At 48.3% G+C, this 20891-nt stretch overlaps 1 protein-coding gene across 16 annotated transcripts in view; it reads left to right on the forward strand.

Moving 5' to 3' along the window:
• The window catches only part of FNBP1 (formin binding protein 1), a 975957-nt gene that overhangs the window by 595580 nt on the left and 359486 nt on the right, over positions 1–20891 (forward strand). For all 16 annotated transcript variants that reach the window (XM_085613976.1, XM_085613977.1, XM_085613978.1 and 13 more), the window contains exon 7: positions 10617–10745. In XM_085613976.1, the coding sequence (XP_085470102.1) occupies positions 10617–10745 (129 nt within the window). The remainder of the gene's footprint in view (positions 1–10616; positions 10746–20891) is intronic.

Raw genomic sequence — 20891 nt, forward strand, 5'->3', positions numbered from 1 at the left:
ATCCCCCTGAGAAGCGCTGGTACTCTTTCTATTCATAGTAATGCATCCCCCTGAGAAGCGCTGGTACTCTTTCTATTCATAGTACTGCATCCCCCTGAGAAGCGCTGGTACTCTTTCTATTCATAGTAATGCATCCCCCTGAGAAACACTGTTACTCTTTCTATTCATAGTACTGCATCCCCCTGAGAAGCGCTGGTACTCTTTCCATTCATAGTACTGCATCCCCCTGAGAAGTGCTGGTACTCTTTCTATTCATAGTAATGCATCCCCCTGAGAAGCGCAGGTACTCTTTCTATTCATAGTACTGCAGCAATGCTGAGAAGCGCTGGTACTCTTTCTATTCATAGTACTGCATCCCCCTGAGAAGCGCTGGTAGTCTTTCTATTCATAGTACTGCATCCCCCTGAGAAGCGCTGGTACTCTTTCTATTCATAGTACTGCATCCCCCTGAGAAGCGCTGGTACTCTTTCTATTCATAGTACTGCATCCCCCTGAGAAGCGCTGGTACTCTTTCTATTCATAGTACTGCATCCCCCTGAGAAGCGCTAGTACTCTTTCTATTCATAGTAATGCATCCCCCTGAGAAGCGCTGGTACTCTTTCTATTCATAGTACTGCAGCCCCCTGAGAAGCGCTGGTTCTCTTTCTATTCATAGTACTGCAGCCCCCTGAGAAGCGCTGGTTCTCTTTCTATTCATAGTACTGCAGCAATGCTGAGAAGCGCTGGTACTCTTTCTATTCATAGTACTGCATCCCCCTGAGAAGCGCTGGTACTCTTTCTATTCATAGTACTGCAGCAATGCTGAGAAGCGCTGGTACTCTCTCTATTCATAGTACTGCATCCCCCTGAGAAGCGCTGGTACTCTTTCTATTCATAGTACTGCATCCCCCTGAGAAGCGCTGGTACTCTTTCTATTCATAGTACTGCATCCCCCTGAGAAGCGCTGGTACTCTTTCTAATCATAGTACTGCATCCCCCTGAGAAGCGCTAGTACTCTTTCTATTCATAGTACTGCATCCCCCTGAGAAGCGCTGGTACTCTTTCTATTCATAGTACTGCAGCAATGCTGAGAAGCGCTGGTACTCTCTCTATTCATAGTACTGCATCCCCCTGAGAAGCGCTGGTACTCTTTCTATTCATAGTACTGCATCCCCCTGAGAAGCACTGGTACTCTTTCTATTCATAGTACTGCATCCCCCTGAGAAGCGCTGGTACTCTTTCTATTCATAGTACTGCATCCCCCTGAGAAGCGCTGGTACTCTTTCTTATCATAGTACTGCATCCCCCTGAGAAACGCTGAAGCGCTGGTACTCTTTCCATTCATAGTACTGCATCCCCCTGAGAAGCGCTGGTACTCTTTCTTATCATAGTACTGCATCCCCCTGAGAAGCGCTGGTACTCTTTCTATTCATATTACTGCATCCCCCTGAGAAGCGCTGGTACTCTTTCTAATCATAGTACTGCAGCAATGCTGAGAAGCGCTGGTACTCTTTCTAATCATAGTACTGCATCCCCCTGAGAAGCGCTGGTACTCTTTCTTATCATAGTACTGCATCCCCCTGAGAAACGCTGAAGCGCTGGTACTCTTTCTATTCATAGTACTGCAGCCCCGCTGAGAAGCACTGGTACTCTTTCTATTGAAAGTACTGCAGCCCCGCTGAGAAGCGCTGGTACTCTTTCTAATCATAGTACTGCAGCAATGCTGAGAAGCGCTGGTACTCTTTCTATTCATAGTACTGCAGCCCCGTGAGAAGCGCTGGTACTCTTTCTATTCATAGTACTGCATCCCCCTGAGAAGCGCTGGTACTCTTTCTATTCATAGTACTGCATCCCCCTGAGAAGCGCTGGTACTCTTTCTATTCATAGTACCGCAGCAATGCTGAGAAGCGCTGGTGCTCTTTCTATTCATAGTACTGCATCCCCCTGAGAAGCGCTGGTACTCTTTCTATTCATAGTACTGCTTCCCCCTGAGAAGCGCTGGTACTCTTTCTATTCATAGTACTGCAACCCCCTGAGAAGCGCTGGTACTCTTTCTATTCATAGTACTGCATCCCCCTGAGAAGCGCTGGTACTCTTTCTATTCATAGTACTGCATCCCCCTGAGAAGCGCTGGTACTCTTTCTTATCATAGTACTGCATCCCCCTGAGAAACGCTGAAGCGCTGGTACTCTTTCCATTCATAGTACTGCATCCCCCTGAGAAGCGCTGGTACTCTTTCTTATCATAGTACTGCATCCCCCTGAGAAGCGCTGGTACTCTTTCTATTCATAGTACTGCATCCCCCTGAGAAGCACTGGTACTCTTTCTAATCATAGTACTGCAGCAATGCTGAGAAGCGCTGGTACTCTTTCTAATCCTAGTACTGCATCCCCCTGAGAAGCGCTGGTACTCTTTCTAATCATAGTACTGCAGCAATGCTGAGAAGCGATGGTACTCTTTCTATTCATAGTACTGCAGCCCCGTGAGAAGCGCTGGTACTCTTTCTATTCATAGTACTGCATCCCCCTGAGAAGCGCTGGTACTCTTTCTATTCATAGTACTGCATCCCCCTGAGAAGCGCTGGTACTCTTTCTATTCATAGTACCGCAGCAATGCTGAGAAGCGCTGGTGCTCTTTCTATTCATAGTACTGCATCCCCCTGAGAAGCGCTGGTACTCTTTCTATTCATAGTACTGCAGCAATGCTGAGAAGCGCTGGTACTCTCTCTATTCATAGTACTGCATCCCCCTGAGAAGCGCTGGTACTCTTTCTATTCATAGTACTGCATCCCCCTGAGAAGCACTGGTACTCTTTCTATTCATAGTACTGCATCCCCCTGAGAAGCGCTGGTACTCTTTCTATTCATAGTACTGCATCCCCCTGAGAAGCGCTGGTACTCTTTCTTATCATAGTACTGCATCCCCCTGAGAAACGCTGAAGCGCTGGTACTCTTTCCATTCATAGTACTGCATCCCCCTGAGAAGCGCTGGTACTCTTTCTTATCATAGTACTGCATCCCCCTGAGAAGCGCTGGTACTCTTTCTATTCATATTACTGCATCCCCCTGAGAAGCGCTGGTACTCTTTCTAATCATAGTACTGCAGCAATGCTGAGAAGCGCTGGTACTCTTTCTAATCATAGTACTGCATCCCCCTGAGAAGCGCTGGTACTCTTTCTTATCATAGTACTGCATCCCCCTGAGAAACGCTGAAGCGCTGGTACTCTTTCTATTCATAGTACTGCAGCCCCGCTGAGAAGCACTGGTACTCTTTCTATTGAAAGTACTGCAGCCCCGCTGAGAAGCGCTGGTACTCTTTCTAATCATAGTACTGCAGCAATGCTGAGAAGCGCTGGTACTCTTTCTATTCATAGTACTGCAGCCCCGTGAGAAGCGCTGGTACTCTTTCTATTCATAGTACTGCATCCCCCTGAGAAGCGCTGGTACTCTTTCTATTCATAGTACTGCATCCCCCTGAGAAGCGCTGGTACTCTTTCTATTCATAGTACCGCAGCAATGCTGAGAAGCGCTGGTGCTCTTTCTATTCATAGTACTGCATCCCCCTGAGAAGCGCTGGTACTCTTTCTATTCATAGTACTGCTTCCCCCTGAGAAGCGCTGGTACTCTTTCTATTCATAGTACTGCAACCCCCTGAGAAGCGCTGGTACTCTTTCTATTCATAGTACTGCATCCCCCTGAGAAGCGCTGGTACTCTTTCTATTCATAGTACTGCATCCCCCTGAGAAGCGCTGGTACTCTTTCTTATCATAGTACTGCATCCCCCTGAGAAACGCTGAAGCGCTGGTACTCTTTCCATTCATAGTACTGCATCCCCCTGAGAAGCGCTGGTACTCTTTCTTATCATAGTACTGCATCCCCCTGAGAAGCGCTGGTACTCTTTCTATTCATAGTACTGCATCCCCCTGAGAAGCACTGGTACTCTTTCTAATCATAGTACTGCAGCAATGCTGAGAAGCGCTGGTACTCTTTCTAATCCTAGTACTGCATCCCCCTGAGAAGCGCTGGTACTCTTTCTAATCATAGTACTGCAGCAATGCTGAGAAGCGATGGTACTCTTTCTATTCATAGTACTGCAGCCCCGTGAGAAGCGCTGGTACTCTTTCTATTCATAGTACTGCATCCCCCTGAGAAGCGCTGGTACTCTTTCTATTCATAGTACTGCATCCCCCTGAGAAGCGCTGGTACTCTTTCTATTCATAGTACCGCAGCAATGCTGAGAAGCGCTGGTGCTCTTTCTATTCATAGTACTGCATCCCCCTGAGAAGCGCTGGTACTCTTTCTATTCATAGTACTGCTTCCCCCTGAGAAGCGCTGGTACTCTTTCTATTCATAGTACTGCAACCCCCTGAGAAGCGCTGGTACTCTTTCTATTCATAGTACTGCATCCCCCTGAGAAGCGCTGGTACTCTTTCTATTCATAGTACTGCATCCCCCTGAGAAGCGCTGGTACTCTTTCTTATCATAGTACTGCATCCCCCTGAGAAACGCTGAAGCGCTGGTACTCTTTCCATTCATAGTACTGCATCCCCCTGAGAAGCGCTGGTACTCTTTCTTATCATAGTACTGCATCCCCCTGAGAAGTGCTGGTACTCTTTCTATTCATAGTACTGCATCCCCCTGAGAAGCACTGGTACTCTTTCTAATCATAGTACTGCAGCAATGCTGAGAAGCGCTGGTACTCTTTCTAATCCTAGTACTGCATCCCCTTGAGAAGCGCTGGTACTCTTTCTATTCATAGTACTGCATCCCCCTGAGAAGCGCTGGTACTCTTTCTTATCATAGTACTGCATCCCCCTGAGAAACGCTGAAGCACTGGTACTCTTTCTATTCATAGTACTGCAGCCCCGCTGAGAAGCACTGGTACTCTTTCTATTGAAAGTACTGCAGCCCCGCTGAGAAGCGCTGGTACTCTTTCTATTCATAGTACTGCAGCCCCCTGAGAAGCGCTGGTACTCTTTCTATTCATAGTACTGCATCCCCCTGAGAAACGCTGAAGCGCTGGTACTCTTTCTATTCATAGTACTGCAGCCCCGCTGAGAAGCACTGGTACTCTTTCTATTGAAAGTACTGCAGCCCCGCTGAGAAGCGCTGGTACTCTTTCTAATCATAGTACTGCAGCCCTGCTGAGAAGCGCTGGTACTCTTTCTATTAAAAGTACTGCAGCCCTGGTGAGAAGCACTGGTACTCTTTCTATTAAAAGTACTGCAGTCCCGCTGAGAAGCACTGGTACTCTTTCTATTAAAAGTACCGCAGCCCCTGAGAAGCGCTGGTACTCTTTCGATTAAAACTACTGTGCTGAGAAGCGCTGGTACTCTTTCTATTCATAGTACTGCATCCCCCTGAGAAGCGCTAGTACTCTTTCTATTCATAGTAATGCATCCCCCTGAGAAGCGCTGGTACTCTTTCTATTCATAGTACTGCATCCCCCTGAGAAGCGCTGGTACTCTTTCGATTAAAAGTACTGCAGCCCCGCTGATAAGCGCTGGTGCTCTCTCTGTTAAAAGTACTGCAGCCCCTGAGAAGCACTGGTACTCTTTCTATTAAATGTACAGCAGCCCTTCCGAGATATGCTTGTACTCTTTCTATTAAAAGTACTTCAACCCTCCTGAGAAGTGCTCGTACTCTCCTATTAAAAGTACTTCAAACCTACTTTGAAGTGCTGGTACTCTCCTTTTAAATGTACTGAAGCTCTGGTGAGAAGCGCTAGTGCTCTCCCTATAAAAGTTCTGCATCCCGCTGAGAAGCGCTGGTACTCTTTCTATTAAAACTGCTGTAGCCCTGCTGAGAGACGCCGGTACTCTTTTTAGTAAAAGTACTGCAGCCCCACTAAGAAGTGCTCGTACTATCCCACTAAATGTACTACAGCCCCGCTGAGAAGCGCTGGTACTTTTCCTTTAACCCCTTCGGTGCTCATGACGGAATGGTTCCGTCATGACCCACGGTTGAGCTGTGCTCATGACGGAACCATTCCGTCATGACCCCGCCCGCGCAAGATTCCGCCAGCACAGCGGCGGAATCTGCGCAGCATCGAAGGGGTTAAAAGTACCGCAGCCCTGTTTTTTACTTGCATTGTATGCTCAAATGCAGTTTGTCACTTTAAAGTCCTCCCTGTTCGGTTTGATAGTGCTGGCTTAAAAGTAGCATTAAAGGAGAGCTGTCTGTATAGAATGCGTATAGAAGACTGAATATAACACACCGCGCAATGACAAGAGTATACTTTTCAAATGTAAATTAGTCTCTCATGCATTCCAATGGAAGCACTTCCTGGAAGGCAGAATCAGACACCAAATAGCCAAGAGTGTGAGTGAAAGAGTAATACTAGTCTAGGTCAAGCCAAAGCACCCTCTATACACTTTGAATAATTGGCGACAATACAGCTTGTAGGTAGATGCTCTTTCAGGCCAGACCTATAAAGGACATTGCAGGAAAACAGTATGGGGAAAAACACTGTTGATCAATCCATGTATTGTCGTTTTTTTAAGGTCTAAAGTTTAATGTCTGTGTTCACTGTCATCAAACATTTGATTCTTTAGCTCATCTATATAGTTTACACAAAGCAGTCTTTTTTAGATCTCAACTAAGACTTATTTCAGCTGTCTGCCGTTGAAATCCTATTATGTTCAACACCAATACTTGGAAAGGGCATTGCATCAGTCCATTCCTTGACATTGGTTGGCCGCCTTGTCAGTCTCATTTGCTGCTTCTAATTTGGTGGCTTTCCTTACTTGCTTTTGATTGCATGACTTGAATAATCCCATGGCTGCTATTTAGCGACCTACATTTTAGGTCCGGCATTAACTAGGACCTTTTGATTTTATTAAATTGGTATGTATAATATAATTATTTATAGGGGCTTTCAGCCAGACCTCTTCATATATTGGTGTGTAAATGTTAGTCACATTTTTCTACCGCGCATTACAGCATGCGTCACTTTGTCACTGCAGCCATTGGCTGACTTCACTGTGAGTAATGGCATTCAGCTCTTTCACAAGGAGCACATCCACACACAAAGTAGTTCCTTTCAGTGCCAGTGACTACTATAGCAACGTGTGCTTTTTGAGACAAAAAATGATTAGCCAATGTTTTTCTTTAGACTTATAAGCAAGGCTTTAAGTGGTCCCGGTCTCCACCCGTCTGAGCACCGCCAGTTTTTTTTAGGGGGGTCTCGAAACGAGTCTCTATCGGGCTCTGTTTTGTGCCTTGGCACAAGCGGTCCGTTTTTTTCCGGACTGCAGTGACAGCAGGCACCTCGATGTGCGCTGCTCACACAGCTCACTTTTCACTAGTGGAGAAGATACGGCGTGACGTCATGCCAGGTGAGCATTGTAAGGGAAGGGAAATCCTTTAAAGAGAGTCATTTTCTCTCTGGATTTCCCTTCTCTTTTTAGGTCTCGCCTGCAAATGCAGCGCATGCGCTGCATCGCCTCAGCGAGATCTATTGTCGTTGCTTCTGTGTCTCGGGCCTGTGGTTGCGGGATTGGTGTCCGCCCCGTTGGCATTAGGCCCTGCCCACCCGGACTGGAGACTTTGCTCGCGCATGGCATCTCTAGTAATGTCTCACCTCCACCAGTGTTAACTCGTAGCTATGCACGAGTGCATATATGTATTGTACTTGCAATCCAGAAAGCCATCATCCGTGTATCGCAGCTATGCACCTCGGTGTTAAGTCATTCCTCTTTCACACTCCCACTCTGTTGCACACCTTGCAGCTGGAGATTTCACGTCATTTACTGCAGCAGCACTGCAGGTTTCCAAAGCACATGTTCTCATGCTGAATCAGTTATGATCATTGTGCTATTCTTCACTTTTTACCACAATGAACCTCCTTGTGGCTATATTACTATGTTCAGAGCGCTTCGCAGTATTGTAGCAACGCGGGTTTGCAGGGAGTTAAATATTCATACAGCATAACGCTTTAGGCAAGTAACAGTGGCTGCTGCTTAGCACCATTTCCACTGGTGTTAACTCCAAGCTGCTAGAAGTGAAGAACTGAAGGGGCACAGACATACTACGGTGGCCGGTTTAATTTTTTTTTAAATATGCTGAATTAAACAAGGGGATTAGCCAATTATGTTTTTGTTAAATACCCAAGGATATCAAATTGGTCGAAACAGCAAGTAGAAAAAAAAATATATCAAGATGTTTTTCAATAAGGTTACAAACTTTACATTTGCCGTTTCTAGGCGCTGTAAAAACAATGGTCGTTATCCAATTTAGCAGGACTTATTACACAATGCCTGTTGTTTCTGAAGCATCTCAATGAAACCCTCTCGGAGGCCCACACACCGTCATCCATTTTTACTGGCCGGAAAGCTGGCTAACCGAACGCAAGCGTAGGAGCAAACTCAAGGGCTCGCACCACTTGCGCCAGCACAACCATTAATCCACGCATGTCCTGCGCGTAAGTGATGCTCACCTCCAATGCTGCACGCGGTGCAGTCTTTAAGAAACAGTCCCTGCTAATGGAAACGCCACAAAATCATTAAACGTAAAGCGTGATTCACCTCTCTCCACCATTGTCAGGTCATGCCGAGTCGAGTGCTGCATAACGCGGCACTAAAATCAGTAAAATGGCACCCATAGAGTGCTTGAAGGCGGCCTGAAGGTCTGCTGGAAACGCTCGCAGCCGGCTCGATGAATGCAATCTCAAGTCCTTGCAGGACTAGGGACCAGGGCGACGCGATGAGTGGAATGAATATGAGAAACGTAGAAGTATTTAATTCTAGCTTGAGTAAAAATGTTTGAGGGCAGGGAGCAGCAGTCTGAAGAAGCTCAACATGTGAGGGCTGGGAGGAGTTATGTCTTTAATATCGGGTGAAAGAGATTATAGCATGGCAAGGCCCAAGAAACCACTATTAATACATTTTAAAAAGCCCTTCTTATTTAATTTCATGTGTTTTACTTACCTGTTCCCTTTTGCTGAACTCCCTAACACTCTGTGCTTTTTCTCTCAGATAATTAAGCGGACCAAACAGGCATGAAAAGTACTCCGTGAGCTAATACTGCAATAACCTAAACGCGCAGGGATCCTGCCCTTGCACACAATTTTCCTTCCTATGCACAGCGGCTAGCCTGGCCTTTGCGTTTGCGTATTACCCACCCCTACGATATATATTTTTAAACTGTGCGAAATTTTCCCACCCATCAGTCTGAACACAGCCATAGGAAACAGAAACAGAGCCGGGGCGTTACCTTTCGTGAATTCTTTCTCTGCTCCCATTGGTGATCTGTTGCCTTCTTGTGTTACTCAGTACTACAGCCTGCCTTGGGATAAGCAAGCATTTGCAATGCAATAGGTCTCTGTTACGCGAGTTTGAGCTATTGACATTGAAAATAACAATGCCTTTTATTTTTGTTTTCAGTTTAAAAACATAAATAAAAGGCATTGTCATTTACAATGCCAATAGCTTAAACTTGCGTAACTGCGAGACCTATTGCATTGCAAATGCTTGTTGAAACTCAGGAGCAGCAACATTGTCGTGGTGTCACCAGGGCTTTAAGTGGAAGTTTTTTCAATATTGTATACAACATGCCATAGTTGCAGCTTTTTTGTTTTATGCAACGAACAACCATTGACAAAGCCAATAGTCCTGGTTTGTTGTAGGTATGATGTTACTTGTTGTATCATATATCTGAATGCAATGACCGAAATCGCAAAATACAAGTCGGGCGGCACACTATGGTAAGCACAGATTTTTAGCTGATGTGTTTTTAAGCCACGCCCTTAATTACATTGGCTACGTAAGCATGTCAGACCTATTGGCTTTGCCAGTGCTTATTTTTAATCTAGTTTCTTTCAAACCTGTCGGGTTTTGCCTGCATAGATCCTTGACTGTCAACTCACTTTGCTATTTAATATAGAATCTTCATATTTTAAATTATCCTTAAATAAAGGTATTCCTGCGAACAATAAAACAGACCAAATTACATGTTTGAGCCTTCTTATCCTTTTTTCTGAGTTGAAGCCCCCACTTCCACTGCCAGCCCCTTCACAGGGGCGTTGAAATGACCTTACTTTGAAGCTGGTGTCATCAGCATTACCTGTGTGATGCCATCGTTGTTGGATTCTGTAAGGCCCACGGTACTAAACATGGCTTTTGATGAACAAGATATATTTAAAGCACATACTTGTAAGTGCTGTAATGATATGTATTTGACCTTCAAAGCTGATGCATCCAGATGAGTGATGCAGGAGTCCGGTTTGTGTGAAGTGTAGCCCAAACAGGTGACCTGCATCCTTCACCCTCTGGTAACCGTCTATTATATTATGTTGAAGACAAGTGCACAATCTCTGGATAGCACCACATTAGAGCAGGTCTCTTCTCGCATAAAGATAATAAGAGTGAAGTCTGAGCTGTCTGTACCTCTCACCACAAGGTAACATATGGCATGAGCTCTAGATGGTAAAGTCTGCCTTAATATTAGTCTGTCTGTCATCTGTCTTCCTGTTACACAACCACTGAAGTGTCTGCTTCTGTCGGAGTGTAAATAGACATGTCATGTCCAGTAAAGGTGGGGGGGCCTCATAATAGATAAACTAGAGAAAGGAACCAACCCATATACAGTCTTTCATCATTCTTCCATGTCCCACGTATATCTGTTCTTTTCACTCTCATAGGCTCGCCAGCAAGCTCAGCTTCGACATCAGATGGCAGAGGACAGCAAGGGTGATTATTCGTTATCACTCCAAAAGTTCAACCACGAACAACACGAGCATTATTACACACAGATACCCAACATCTTCCAGGTGAGCTATTATTAATAATATGCATAAGCACTAAACATCTTCTGTGTAAAAGCCGCAGAGAATGAATGTTTCAAATAGAGACCCAACATCTTCTAAGTAAGATATTAATTTTTTATGTAGGCTACCAACATGCTCTATGCGAGAGCCACATAAACAGTGACAAATGTATGCAGATATTCAACATCTTCCAAGTGGAATATTATTAATATTTACATGTAAGTACTGTAGGAAAGTAGAATCTTCTTTCAAGGTTACCCCCGATTTTTGCTAATGTCATTATGTTTTCTGACTAGTCTGACTGGGATCATGCTAACCAGGACCCCAGTCACTGTGTGTTCTCCCTAAATTGGACTGTGGTAAGTACTTTGGTACCTTCCCAATTGGCTATTGGTGTACCCTTCCAAGTCCCTGATATGGTACTAAGGTACCCAGGTCATAGGTACACCAGGGGTGTCCCATGGGCTGCAGCATGTATTGTGCCACCCATGAGAGACCATTCAAACTGTGACTACAGGCCTGTCATTGAACCCTGTGTAAGTTGGTGTTAGCACCACTTACGACAGATATGTTTTCTTAAATCTGAGGTCACTGCACTTATAACCTATACGTCATCCCTAAGGTAGGCCTTTCAATCGTGAAGGCAGGGTGCTAGGTTATAAGTGTGAGGGTGCCCTGCATGAGCAGGACAACCACAACAAACCCCAGAGTAGATTGTCCAAGCTTTGTAAGTGCTGTCAGCCATTTTTATACATATAGTGGCCATGCACAATTACTCGATGGCTAACTATATATTGGTTGTACCAAACCTGGGCATGTTTGGTATCAAACATGTTGGAAGCATACCCCAACACCTTTACTGGTGTTGGAGGCATGATTCCATGCATCAGAGGGCTCCGGGTAACAGCCTTCTAGGCTCTGTCAGCAAGCTAGTGCTGCTGCCAACCCCAGACCCGATTCTGCCCTCCTGCTGCTGAGCTGAGCTGGAGCAGTTGAAAGTAGAACAATAGGTTTCCTGTCACAGGGAGATGTGACCACCTCCCAGACAGTACTTGGTGTATTGGGCTAGGTTGGGGGCACTTCCCAGCACCACCAGACTGCTTTGAATGGCACATTTGTTTCCATCCTTGCATACTCCAGTTGGAACCCATTCAGAGAGCCCTTGGCTCCCGCTCTGTCGCGAGACTGGAAAAAGGACATGGGAGGATCCTCCCCTCTGTCCAGCCTGTCCTCTGGGAGGGACCCTTGATTCGTCCTTACCCTCTCCCTAGGGTACTTAAGGGCTTACCTGTGGGTGGCTCTTCAGATTCATCGTGAGATGAGATTCAAACCGAAAACCACTTCAACTTACACTTTGTAGGCACCTTGGTCTTCGCCTGGAACTGAGGCTGCATCAAGGAAGACTCCTGCTGCTCCTGGTCTCGCCGTCCTGCCAGTCTTCTGCATCGTCTGTGCCTGTGCTTCATCCAGGTTCTTCTCCAGGCCTGTGGGCATCAAAGACGCTTGAAATAATCTCCCTTGGAGTGAAGGAGTCACTCCCCTGTATCTGCAGGCACTGCAACGAAGCTGACCGGTCTGCTGCTCCTGAGCTCCCACAGACTCCGAAAGGTTCAGCAACACAGGTGGTGGTTCCGTAACTCCCTCGAAGCCTGCACGGTCTTCTCAGCCAGTCTGAGGCCAGTATTCCTTGTCGGAACTGCTGGAACAGAACCCCTGTGACTTGCCGTTGCCAAGGCTTGTTGACTCTGTCCTCCAGAGATCTTCGGACTACAAGAAACTCCAGCCTCCAACATCTCCTCCTACCAAGGTCTTCATCCTCACCGCATCCTCTGCACTGTGGGCCTGCATCATTGGTGAGCTGCTCGAGGTCCTCTTGCGACTCCTGTGCCTTCGGCCTGTGGGTCCTCTTGAGTGTCTTCTTTCGCTTAAGTAGGCTCCCCTGCTTGCTCAGGGCCTGTTCCGATTCTCCTGCACTTGAGTCCCCTGGACCTTGCTGATCCCGACACTGCACTTTCTTCGTTTACCAAGTATGTTGCTGCTGCCAAGGCTTGTTGGTGCTCCTGCCAGGCACCAACCCCCTGGTTCTCGACTTCCGACATGGAACAGCTCGTGAATGGCTCCTGGTTTTCCACAGTGTCGCCTGGTCCTCACAGCTGCAGCGACTAGGTCACCTCTCCTGCATCTTTCGTCATTGGTGGTCCTTGCTCTTCTGTGCCTCCTGATGACTCCATTGTGGCATATGTTCTGTCCCCTCTGCTTGCAGGTTCTCCTCTTCATGAATTGATTCTTGAATTCCACTGGACTCTTTCACCTTTTTCGCCAGCGTCATCTTTACTAAAATCCTCCATTATGGTCTACAGCAGTTTCCAACGTCACTTCGTACCTATGCACCTGGCTTCCTTGGGGTAGGTATCCTGGTTCCTAGGGTATCCACGGGTGGGGTAACTCTCCAACCTTCCATCTTCCACAGGGTTTCATCAGGGTCCTCTGGGATGGGTCCTTCTTCTTGAAAACTGCAACCGTGATTTTTCCATTGACTTGCATTGAGTACGCAGCTGTGTTTCCACTCTGCACACAGCCTCCTTGGGGTTTCTGGGTACTTAAGAGATTGTTACTCCAGTTATTCTGGACATAATAAATTCCTCCCTTACAATGGGGCAGGTTCCGCTTCTTTGGAAACAAGCCAGAGTCAAAGCCCTTCTAAAAAAAAAAAAAATGTAGACCCTGAGGACTGGGCTAATTATCGCCCCATCTCTTTGTTGCCAGGAATGAAAAATTTCCTAGCTAACGTAACGGAAAGTTTCAATTCTATTAAGGACTCGGAGGCGAGGATTATGCTATTCTTTCTCCACTTTATTGAATAGCAGCCATTTCAAAGTCAAAACTACTTTTCCCATGAACAATAGGGAAACAATAACAAAACAATAGAGTGTCTCTAGCTAGAGCGTCTCATCCATTGCACCAATCAGGAGTCTCCAAGTAGCTGATAGTCCTCTGTCCCTGATTATGCTTCCTCTTTCGTCGCTCGGTCAGCCAGGAAAACCCGCATCAGGAGTGTTGTTTGTTTGAGTCCCCTGGAAATGAAAAGAAAGCGTGAGCGACAGTCATGGCTAAGGTTTAGCCCTGAGGAGAAAAGTGCAAACAGCATAGAAGTGCAATACAATTGAAACAGCATGACATACCAGAAATAAACATCGTACTTACTGCAATACGAGGGTGGGAAGGTATGCAAAGCTGTACCCTGGGCGGGATAATCCTCGCCTCCGAGTCCTTAATAGAATTGAAACTTTCCGTTACGTTAGCTAGGAAATTTTTCATTCTATGTCAGGACCGGAGGCGAGGATTATGCTCGTTTAAAGCTTGCTCACAACCAAATGAGCCATGTCAATCACCGGTTTAAAGTAAAACCGTTTAAAGGTAGAGTCTGAAGACCAATCCGCAGCGTTGAGGATGTCTTCTAGACGAGCTCCCAGGGTAAAGGCTTTAGAGGCCATAGCGCCTCTGGTAGAATGAGCACCAAACGCTTTCACATCAATGCCTGCTTCCTGCATTACCCAGCGTACCCAACGGGCGATAGTGGGGGAAGACACCGCCTTGTGGGGCTTCTTGAGCGCAATGAGCAATTGGCGCTCTCCAGGCGGTCGGAACTCCTCTGTCATCTCCTCATAGGCCTTGAGACATGCAACAACACATAATTTGGGAGAGTCCGGAAACGCCGGGTAGGACACAGAAGTCGTGCCGCATTTAGTGCACCGACGCACAACGAATGTCACCCCATCGGGGGAGAACATTCTCCCCGACACATCCAGGGCTCTGACGTCCGAAACCCTCCTGCAAGAGATCAGACACAGCAGCATTGCCAGCTTTGCCGACAGTTCCTTCCTGGAGAGAAACTTATTCGGTTGCCATGATTGGAAGAGATTCAGTACCCTGTTGACATCCCACAACTGAGAGTAACGAGGCTCCGGGGGAAGCGAGAGCCGAATACCCCGAAGAAGACGACAAACTAAAGGATGCTCTCCCACCGGCGAACCGTCGACTAAGGCATGGCCGGCCGAAATTGCGGACCGGAAGGTATTGATGGTTCTGTAGGCGAGACCATCCTCTGCTAAGGAGGCCAGAAAATTCAAGATTGCAGACACATCCGCTGCCACGGGATTGAAACTCCGTCGCAGACACCAACGACACCACCTTCTCCAGGTGGACCGATAACGTTTAAGTGTGCTGTCTGCCCAGGCCTTGGACAAGAAGCTCTGAGCCATTCCCGAAAGGCCTGGGATCGCCCATCTTCCCCTGTAATCCGCCATGCCATGAGAGCCAGGGAGCCCTGCTGTATCAACGGGTGAGGACACCCGTCCGGATTGAGAAGAAGATCTGGAAAGAGGGGGAGTAGGATTGGAGAATCCCAAGAAAGTTCCAGAAGAACCGGAAACCACGCTTGCGACCTCCAAATCGGTGTAATGATCACCACTTTCGCGCCTTGGCGACGAATCTGGGCGGAGACCCGAGTTATCATTGCAAACGGGGGAAACGCGTAGCCCATCTCGGACCGCCAATCCTGGAGAAACGCGTCCGTCTGCTCCGCCAGAGGGTCCGGCCTCCAACTGTAAAATCGGGGAAGCTGGTGGTCCAGGCGAGAGGCAAAGAGGTCTACCGAAAAGGGACCCCAAAGAGACTGGATGTCCGCAAACACCCCAGTGTGTTTTTTCCCAAGGCTCAGATCGTGGAAGTGGCGGGAGTGAAAGTCCGCCACTTGGTTGTCCTGACCGGGAAGGTATTCCGCAGAGACTGAAATCTGCCGATCCAGGCAGTACTGCCACAGGTTCGCTGCCAGGTTCGAAAGGGCCCTCGAGCGAGTGCCCCCCAGATGATTGATATACCGGACCGCCGATATATTGTCCATCTTGAGAAGGACAGACGATTGAATCGAATCCTTGGTCCAGCATTTGATCGCGAACGATCCTGCTAGAAGTTCTAGACAGTTGATGTGTAATTGTTGCTCCAACGGAGACCACACACCCCCCGTGGTGAATTCGCCACACTTCGCGCCCCATCCGGATCTGCTCGCGTCGGACTCGATAACGATGTCTGGCGCGGAACCAAAAATGGCGCGACCATTCCAGGCTTCCATGTTGGAAAGCCACCACTGCAGCTCTTCCTTGGCCTCCCGTGTCAGAATCACCTTGTGGGAGTACGGACGGCCTTGGCGGAGATGCGTCGCCTTGAGACGCTGGAGTGCTCTGTAATGGAGCGGGCCCGGGAAGATCGCTTGGATGGATGCCGACAGCAAGCCCACCACTCGCGCCAGTTGCCTGAGAGAGATCCGAGCTAGGGAAAGGGCCCTCCCAATCTCGTGGCGGATCTTCGTCAGCTTGCGAGCAGGAAGACTGAGAGTAGACTCCACTGAGTCGATTAGAAAGCCAAGAAAGATCACTCTTTGAGAAGGGACCAGGGTGGACTTCACTTCGTTGACCACGAATCCTAGATTTTGAAGGAGGTCCACCGCGGTTTGCAAGTGCCGAGAAAGGGTCCGAGGATCCTGCGCCATTAGGAGGATGTCGTCCAAATAGACTATGAGCCTCATGCCCGACGCTCGAAGACGTTCTATCACCGGTCTCAGAACCTTGGTGAAGCACCAAGGGGCGGAGGACAGGCCGAATGGGAGTGTCGTGAACTCGTAAGTCTTGGAGCGCCAAAGGAATTGCAAGAACCTGCGGTGAGGGGCAAAGATGGGAACCGCTAAATAGGCGTCCTTGAGGTCGAGACGCGCCATCCAGTCACCTGGACGAAGAAGATCGCGAAGAAGATGGATCCCCTCCATCTTGAAGTGACGATACACGAGCCATTCGTTGAACTCGCGTAAGTTGATAACTGGGCGCTGGCCCCCATCCACCTTGTCTACAAGGAAGATGTTGCTGAGGAAACCTCGGGGATGCTGTATGGCCTACACTATTGCCCCTTTTTCTAGAAGAGAATGGACCTCCTGATCTACTAGGGCGGAATCTGACTCGGAGAAGTAGAGAGGGCGGGGAGGAGAACGTTGGAGAGGGGTCCCCTGAATTTCTATGTGAAACCCCCTCACTGTTTGCAGAACCCAAGCATCTCCCGTGATAGAAGTCCACATTTGGAAAAAATGCGCCAGACGGCCCCCCACTTTTAGAAGGGAAGAAGGGAGAACACTCACCGGAAGAATTGGATCCGCCTCCACCTCTGCCGCCTCTGTTCTTGCCTCTGCGTCCACGGGTGGGGTAGAAGTTGCCAAAGCGTGCTGGATCCTGATACTGTCCTTGACCGGAGCCTTGCCCTCTGTTCTGATTAGGACGGCCGGACGAGCGGCCCCTACCTCGTCCGGCCCCGCGGAAAACCCGAGGGCGAAATACCTTCCTGATGGTAGTTTGCGCCCTATCCAGGGAGGTAAAGGTGTTGACAAACCTCCCTAACTCCTTAATGAAGGGTTCGCCAAAGAGGCCACCCTGGGCAACTGGGCCCGCCTCCGTGTCCGCCAGGTCCCCGAGTTTGGGGTCAACCTTGATCAGGAGCGACCTACGTCGTTCCGTAGAGAGCGCACAGTTGGCATTTCCTAGGAACACCACAACCCGCTGGGCCCAAGAGGAGAGGTGGTCCGGAGATATGAGAGAGCCCGAGGCCTTGGCCTCTTCGGCCATATCAAGGATTTTGGTGGCAGGTCCCAAGACATCTAGAAGTTTATCTTGACAGGCCCGCCAGGACCTGTCGATCCCTTTTTTAGGATCCTTAACAAATTTTTGTAAAAAGGTAGCCATTCGGGGGTCGATTTCAGGAGTGGCGGCTACCTTCCCTTCCAAGGAAGGACGGGGACACTCAGCTCTGAGACAACTACGAGCTGCCGGCTCCAGGGGTCGGCGGATCCGACTGGCCACGTACTGTGCAACCTTCTCGGAAGGGGCCCAATCCGAGGATCGTGGGTGCAGGACATCATCCGGGTTAAGCATGTCGGCACACAAATTAGGCTCACTAGAGGCTGGCGCTGAATTAGAAGGGAGCCAAGGGCGGGACTGTTCAGGAGAGGCGCCCTCGTCCCCATGGTCCCCATCCGCCGAAGTAGATGGGGTTGCTTGCGTGAGAGAACTTGCTAAAAAGGCCTGTTTAAGGCGGCTAAAAGCATCAGAATCCACCCCCGCCTCCTTCACACGTTTGGTCGGAGGTTGTTGCCCATCCAAACTTGGATCGCTGGGGAAAAGGCCTCTGGAGGAAGCTTGTGCAGCTCTGGCTAGCTTTTCGCAAGCCTGGTCAATTTTCCGGGACAGACGCTCTTCCAGGGGGGTCATGGCCTGCTCTACCGCCTTGTGGATTGAGTCATCCACCGCTTCATAGAAGTCATCCTCCCATGGCAGGGCCGTCAGGGGATCCTCATCCCATTGGTCGTCCTGATAGACGCCCTCTTCGTAAGACTCCATGGAGGTAAGTAAAAGTTAGAGGCAGCAATGGGCACGTGGTACCATGCAATGAAGAAGGGCTGGGTGGCAGCCGGTAATAGGGGCGGGCAGTGCTCGCAATTATAGGCTCAAAGCCTGGGATCCAAACAGCCCTGGTGCCAACTACAGGAATTAATCGGGCAGTCTGCCAATCACAGGATCCCTGCAGTAATTCACTGCTGTACAGACTCTAAAGAGAGCGTCGTAGGCCTAAGGTTTACCGACCCCAGGCAGTGAAACGCTGCCAAAGGACTGCCTAATAGCAGATACAGACCCGTGAAACGGGCGTTCAATGGGGCGTGTAATGTAATTAAATAATTAATGCCTGAAGGCAAATCGTACCGACCCTCGTCAGGGGCGTCGGGCAGACAAGACGTGGCTCTCGCGGCGCTGCAGCCTGGGGATCCAACGCTGTGAGGAATGCGCGGAAACCCCGGCGCGCGCCGCGTCAGAGAGGCTCTTAGGCGCCCTCTAGCGGCGTCCAACAACACCGCAAGCCAGGCACCGATATGCGGCCGCTAGGGAGCAGGGAGACTCCCACGGCCGGAGCGAGGCGCTGAGTAGCGGCGCCTCGCAGCGAAACAATCCCTGAATTTAAAACCCGTACAACGGGGAAAACCGGGCGCCGCGCGTCCTACGAAGAAAATATGGCGCGCGCGCGCCTCCTGAAACAACAGTCCACGGCAGCCTAACAAGGCATGAAAATCAACCACAGTAAAATTAACACTGCAAAGATACCACATTAGATAACCACATAAGTAACAACAGGTCTATGAACCGTTCGTTAGGCAATACAAATTAAAACAGTAGTATAGGAAAAACGACTTATCTTGGCTGCAAGCAGCGAAGAAAGAGGAAGCATAATCAGGGACAGAGGACTATCAGCTACTTGGAGACTCCTGATTGGTGCAATGGATGAGACGCTCTAGCTAGAGACACTCTATTGTTTTGTTATTGTTTCCCTATTGTTCATGGGAAAAGTAGTTTTGACTTTGAAATGGCTGCTATTCAATAAAGTGGAGAAAGAATAGCATAATCCTCGCCTCCGGTCCTGACATAGAATTAGTAAACTTGTGGAAAAATATGCTAATTCCATATTGGCAGCCTTTTTGGAGGAAAATAACTGTCTTCATCCCACCCAGACCGGCTTCAGGTGCCATCAGGGCATGGAGACCGCCCTCCTCGCCGTAGTCTAAGAGTCTAGAAAAATCTTGGACAACGGAGGCTGCGCTGCGATCATTTTATTAGATCTCCGCGCAGCCTTTGATACGGTTAATCATCAAATCCTGATCCAAAGACTTAGGGAGGTGGGAGTAGGAGGGACTGCCCTTAAATGGTTGCAGTCCTTCCTTTCAGATAGATCATTCGCGGCCTTCGAAGAGGAGGTTCTTTCGAATCAGATCCTTCTGCAGTGTGCAGTACCCCAGGGATCCTCTCCTAGTCCTACCATGTTTAATATCTACATGAGGCCCCCTGCGGAGGTGGTAGTTCCCTGGGGTATCCACACTGTTATGTACGCTGACGACACCCAGTTGGTGGTGTCCCTTAGTCGGCAAGACAAAGCGGGACCGGGTTTAACCTCCTGCCTTGAGAAGGTCTTGGAGTGGATGAATCTGTCTTTTCTTAAATTGAACGGTGCCAAGACAGAAATTATGATACTGGGCCATGCGTCCCCTGTGAATTTAGATCCTATGTGGCCCAGCTGTCTTGGCCCCCCTCCTGTCCCAAAGAAACAAATTAAGAGTTTGGGCGTATGGTTTGATTGCAATCTCAATTTCACAGTGCAAGCACGTAAAGTTGCTGATAACTGTTATGGCCCTCTTAGAATGATGAGGAAGATTTTTCCTCCTCTTCCGTTTGAAGCCAGGCTTATGCTGGTCCAAGCTCTCATTCTATCGCGGCTGGACTACGCGAATGCAGTTTACCTGGGTGCGCCACAAGGAACTACGAAGATCTTACAGACTGTTAAGAACTGTGCGGCTCGCCTCTTAATGAATGTCCCGAAATGTTGTTCTGCTAAGATAGTACTCAGTCGGTTGCATTGGCTTCCTGTTCAGGAAAGAATCAGGTTTAAGGCAATGTGTATTATCCATAAGTCTATTTTTGGTAATGGCCCTCCTTTAATCCAGGCTATGGTGCAATTATATCGCACCAATAGAACTCTTAGATCCAATAATAAACAACTTCTTGTAGTCCCTAGGATTAAACGGTCACGGACGGGAGGCCGGCGGTTTCCATACAACGCCGCCAAGGTCTGGAACCAGCTTCCAGACCTTATTAGTCTTGAACATGACTATCTCAGGTTCAGGAAGCAGTTGAAGACCTTTCTCTTTCCATGATTAGTGGTGAATGATAAGGTGTCACAGAAAGCGCTGGGATGCCCTTGGGTAGCCATGCGCTATACAAGTGTGTATTCATTCATTCATTAACTCGGGTGGTTCCTTGGGTCCCCAGCTCTTCTTAGTCTTCTGATCCAAGTCTCGACTTCGGTCACAGTTCGCATTCTGCTTTCTTAGTATATGGTTTTTTATACTGCTTTATTTTAGTACCGTGGACTCCCACTTTGATGATGGGGAATGATTCAGGTATGTGAATCTATGAAAGATACCAAAACTGGATAAATAACTTGGTTCTTACTCCGCATCTTCCGGCTGAGATTTTGTTAACCCTTTCCATGCATCAGATACGCGGGAGC

This window comes from Triturus cristatus, chromosome 1_2, assembly GCF_964204655.1.
Source record: "Triturus cristatus chromosome 1_2, aTriCri1.1, whole genome shotgun sequence".
Classification (NCBI taxonomy): Eukaryota; Metazoa; Chordata; class Amphibia; order Caudata; family Salamandridae; genus Triturus; species Triturus cristatus.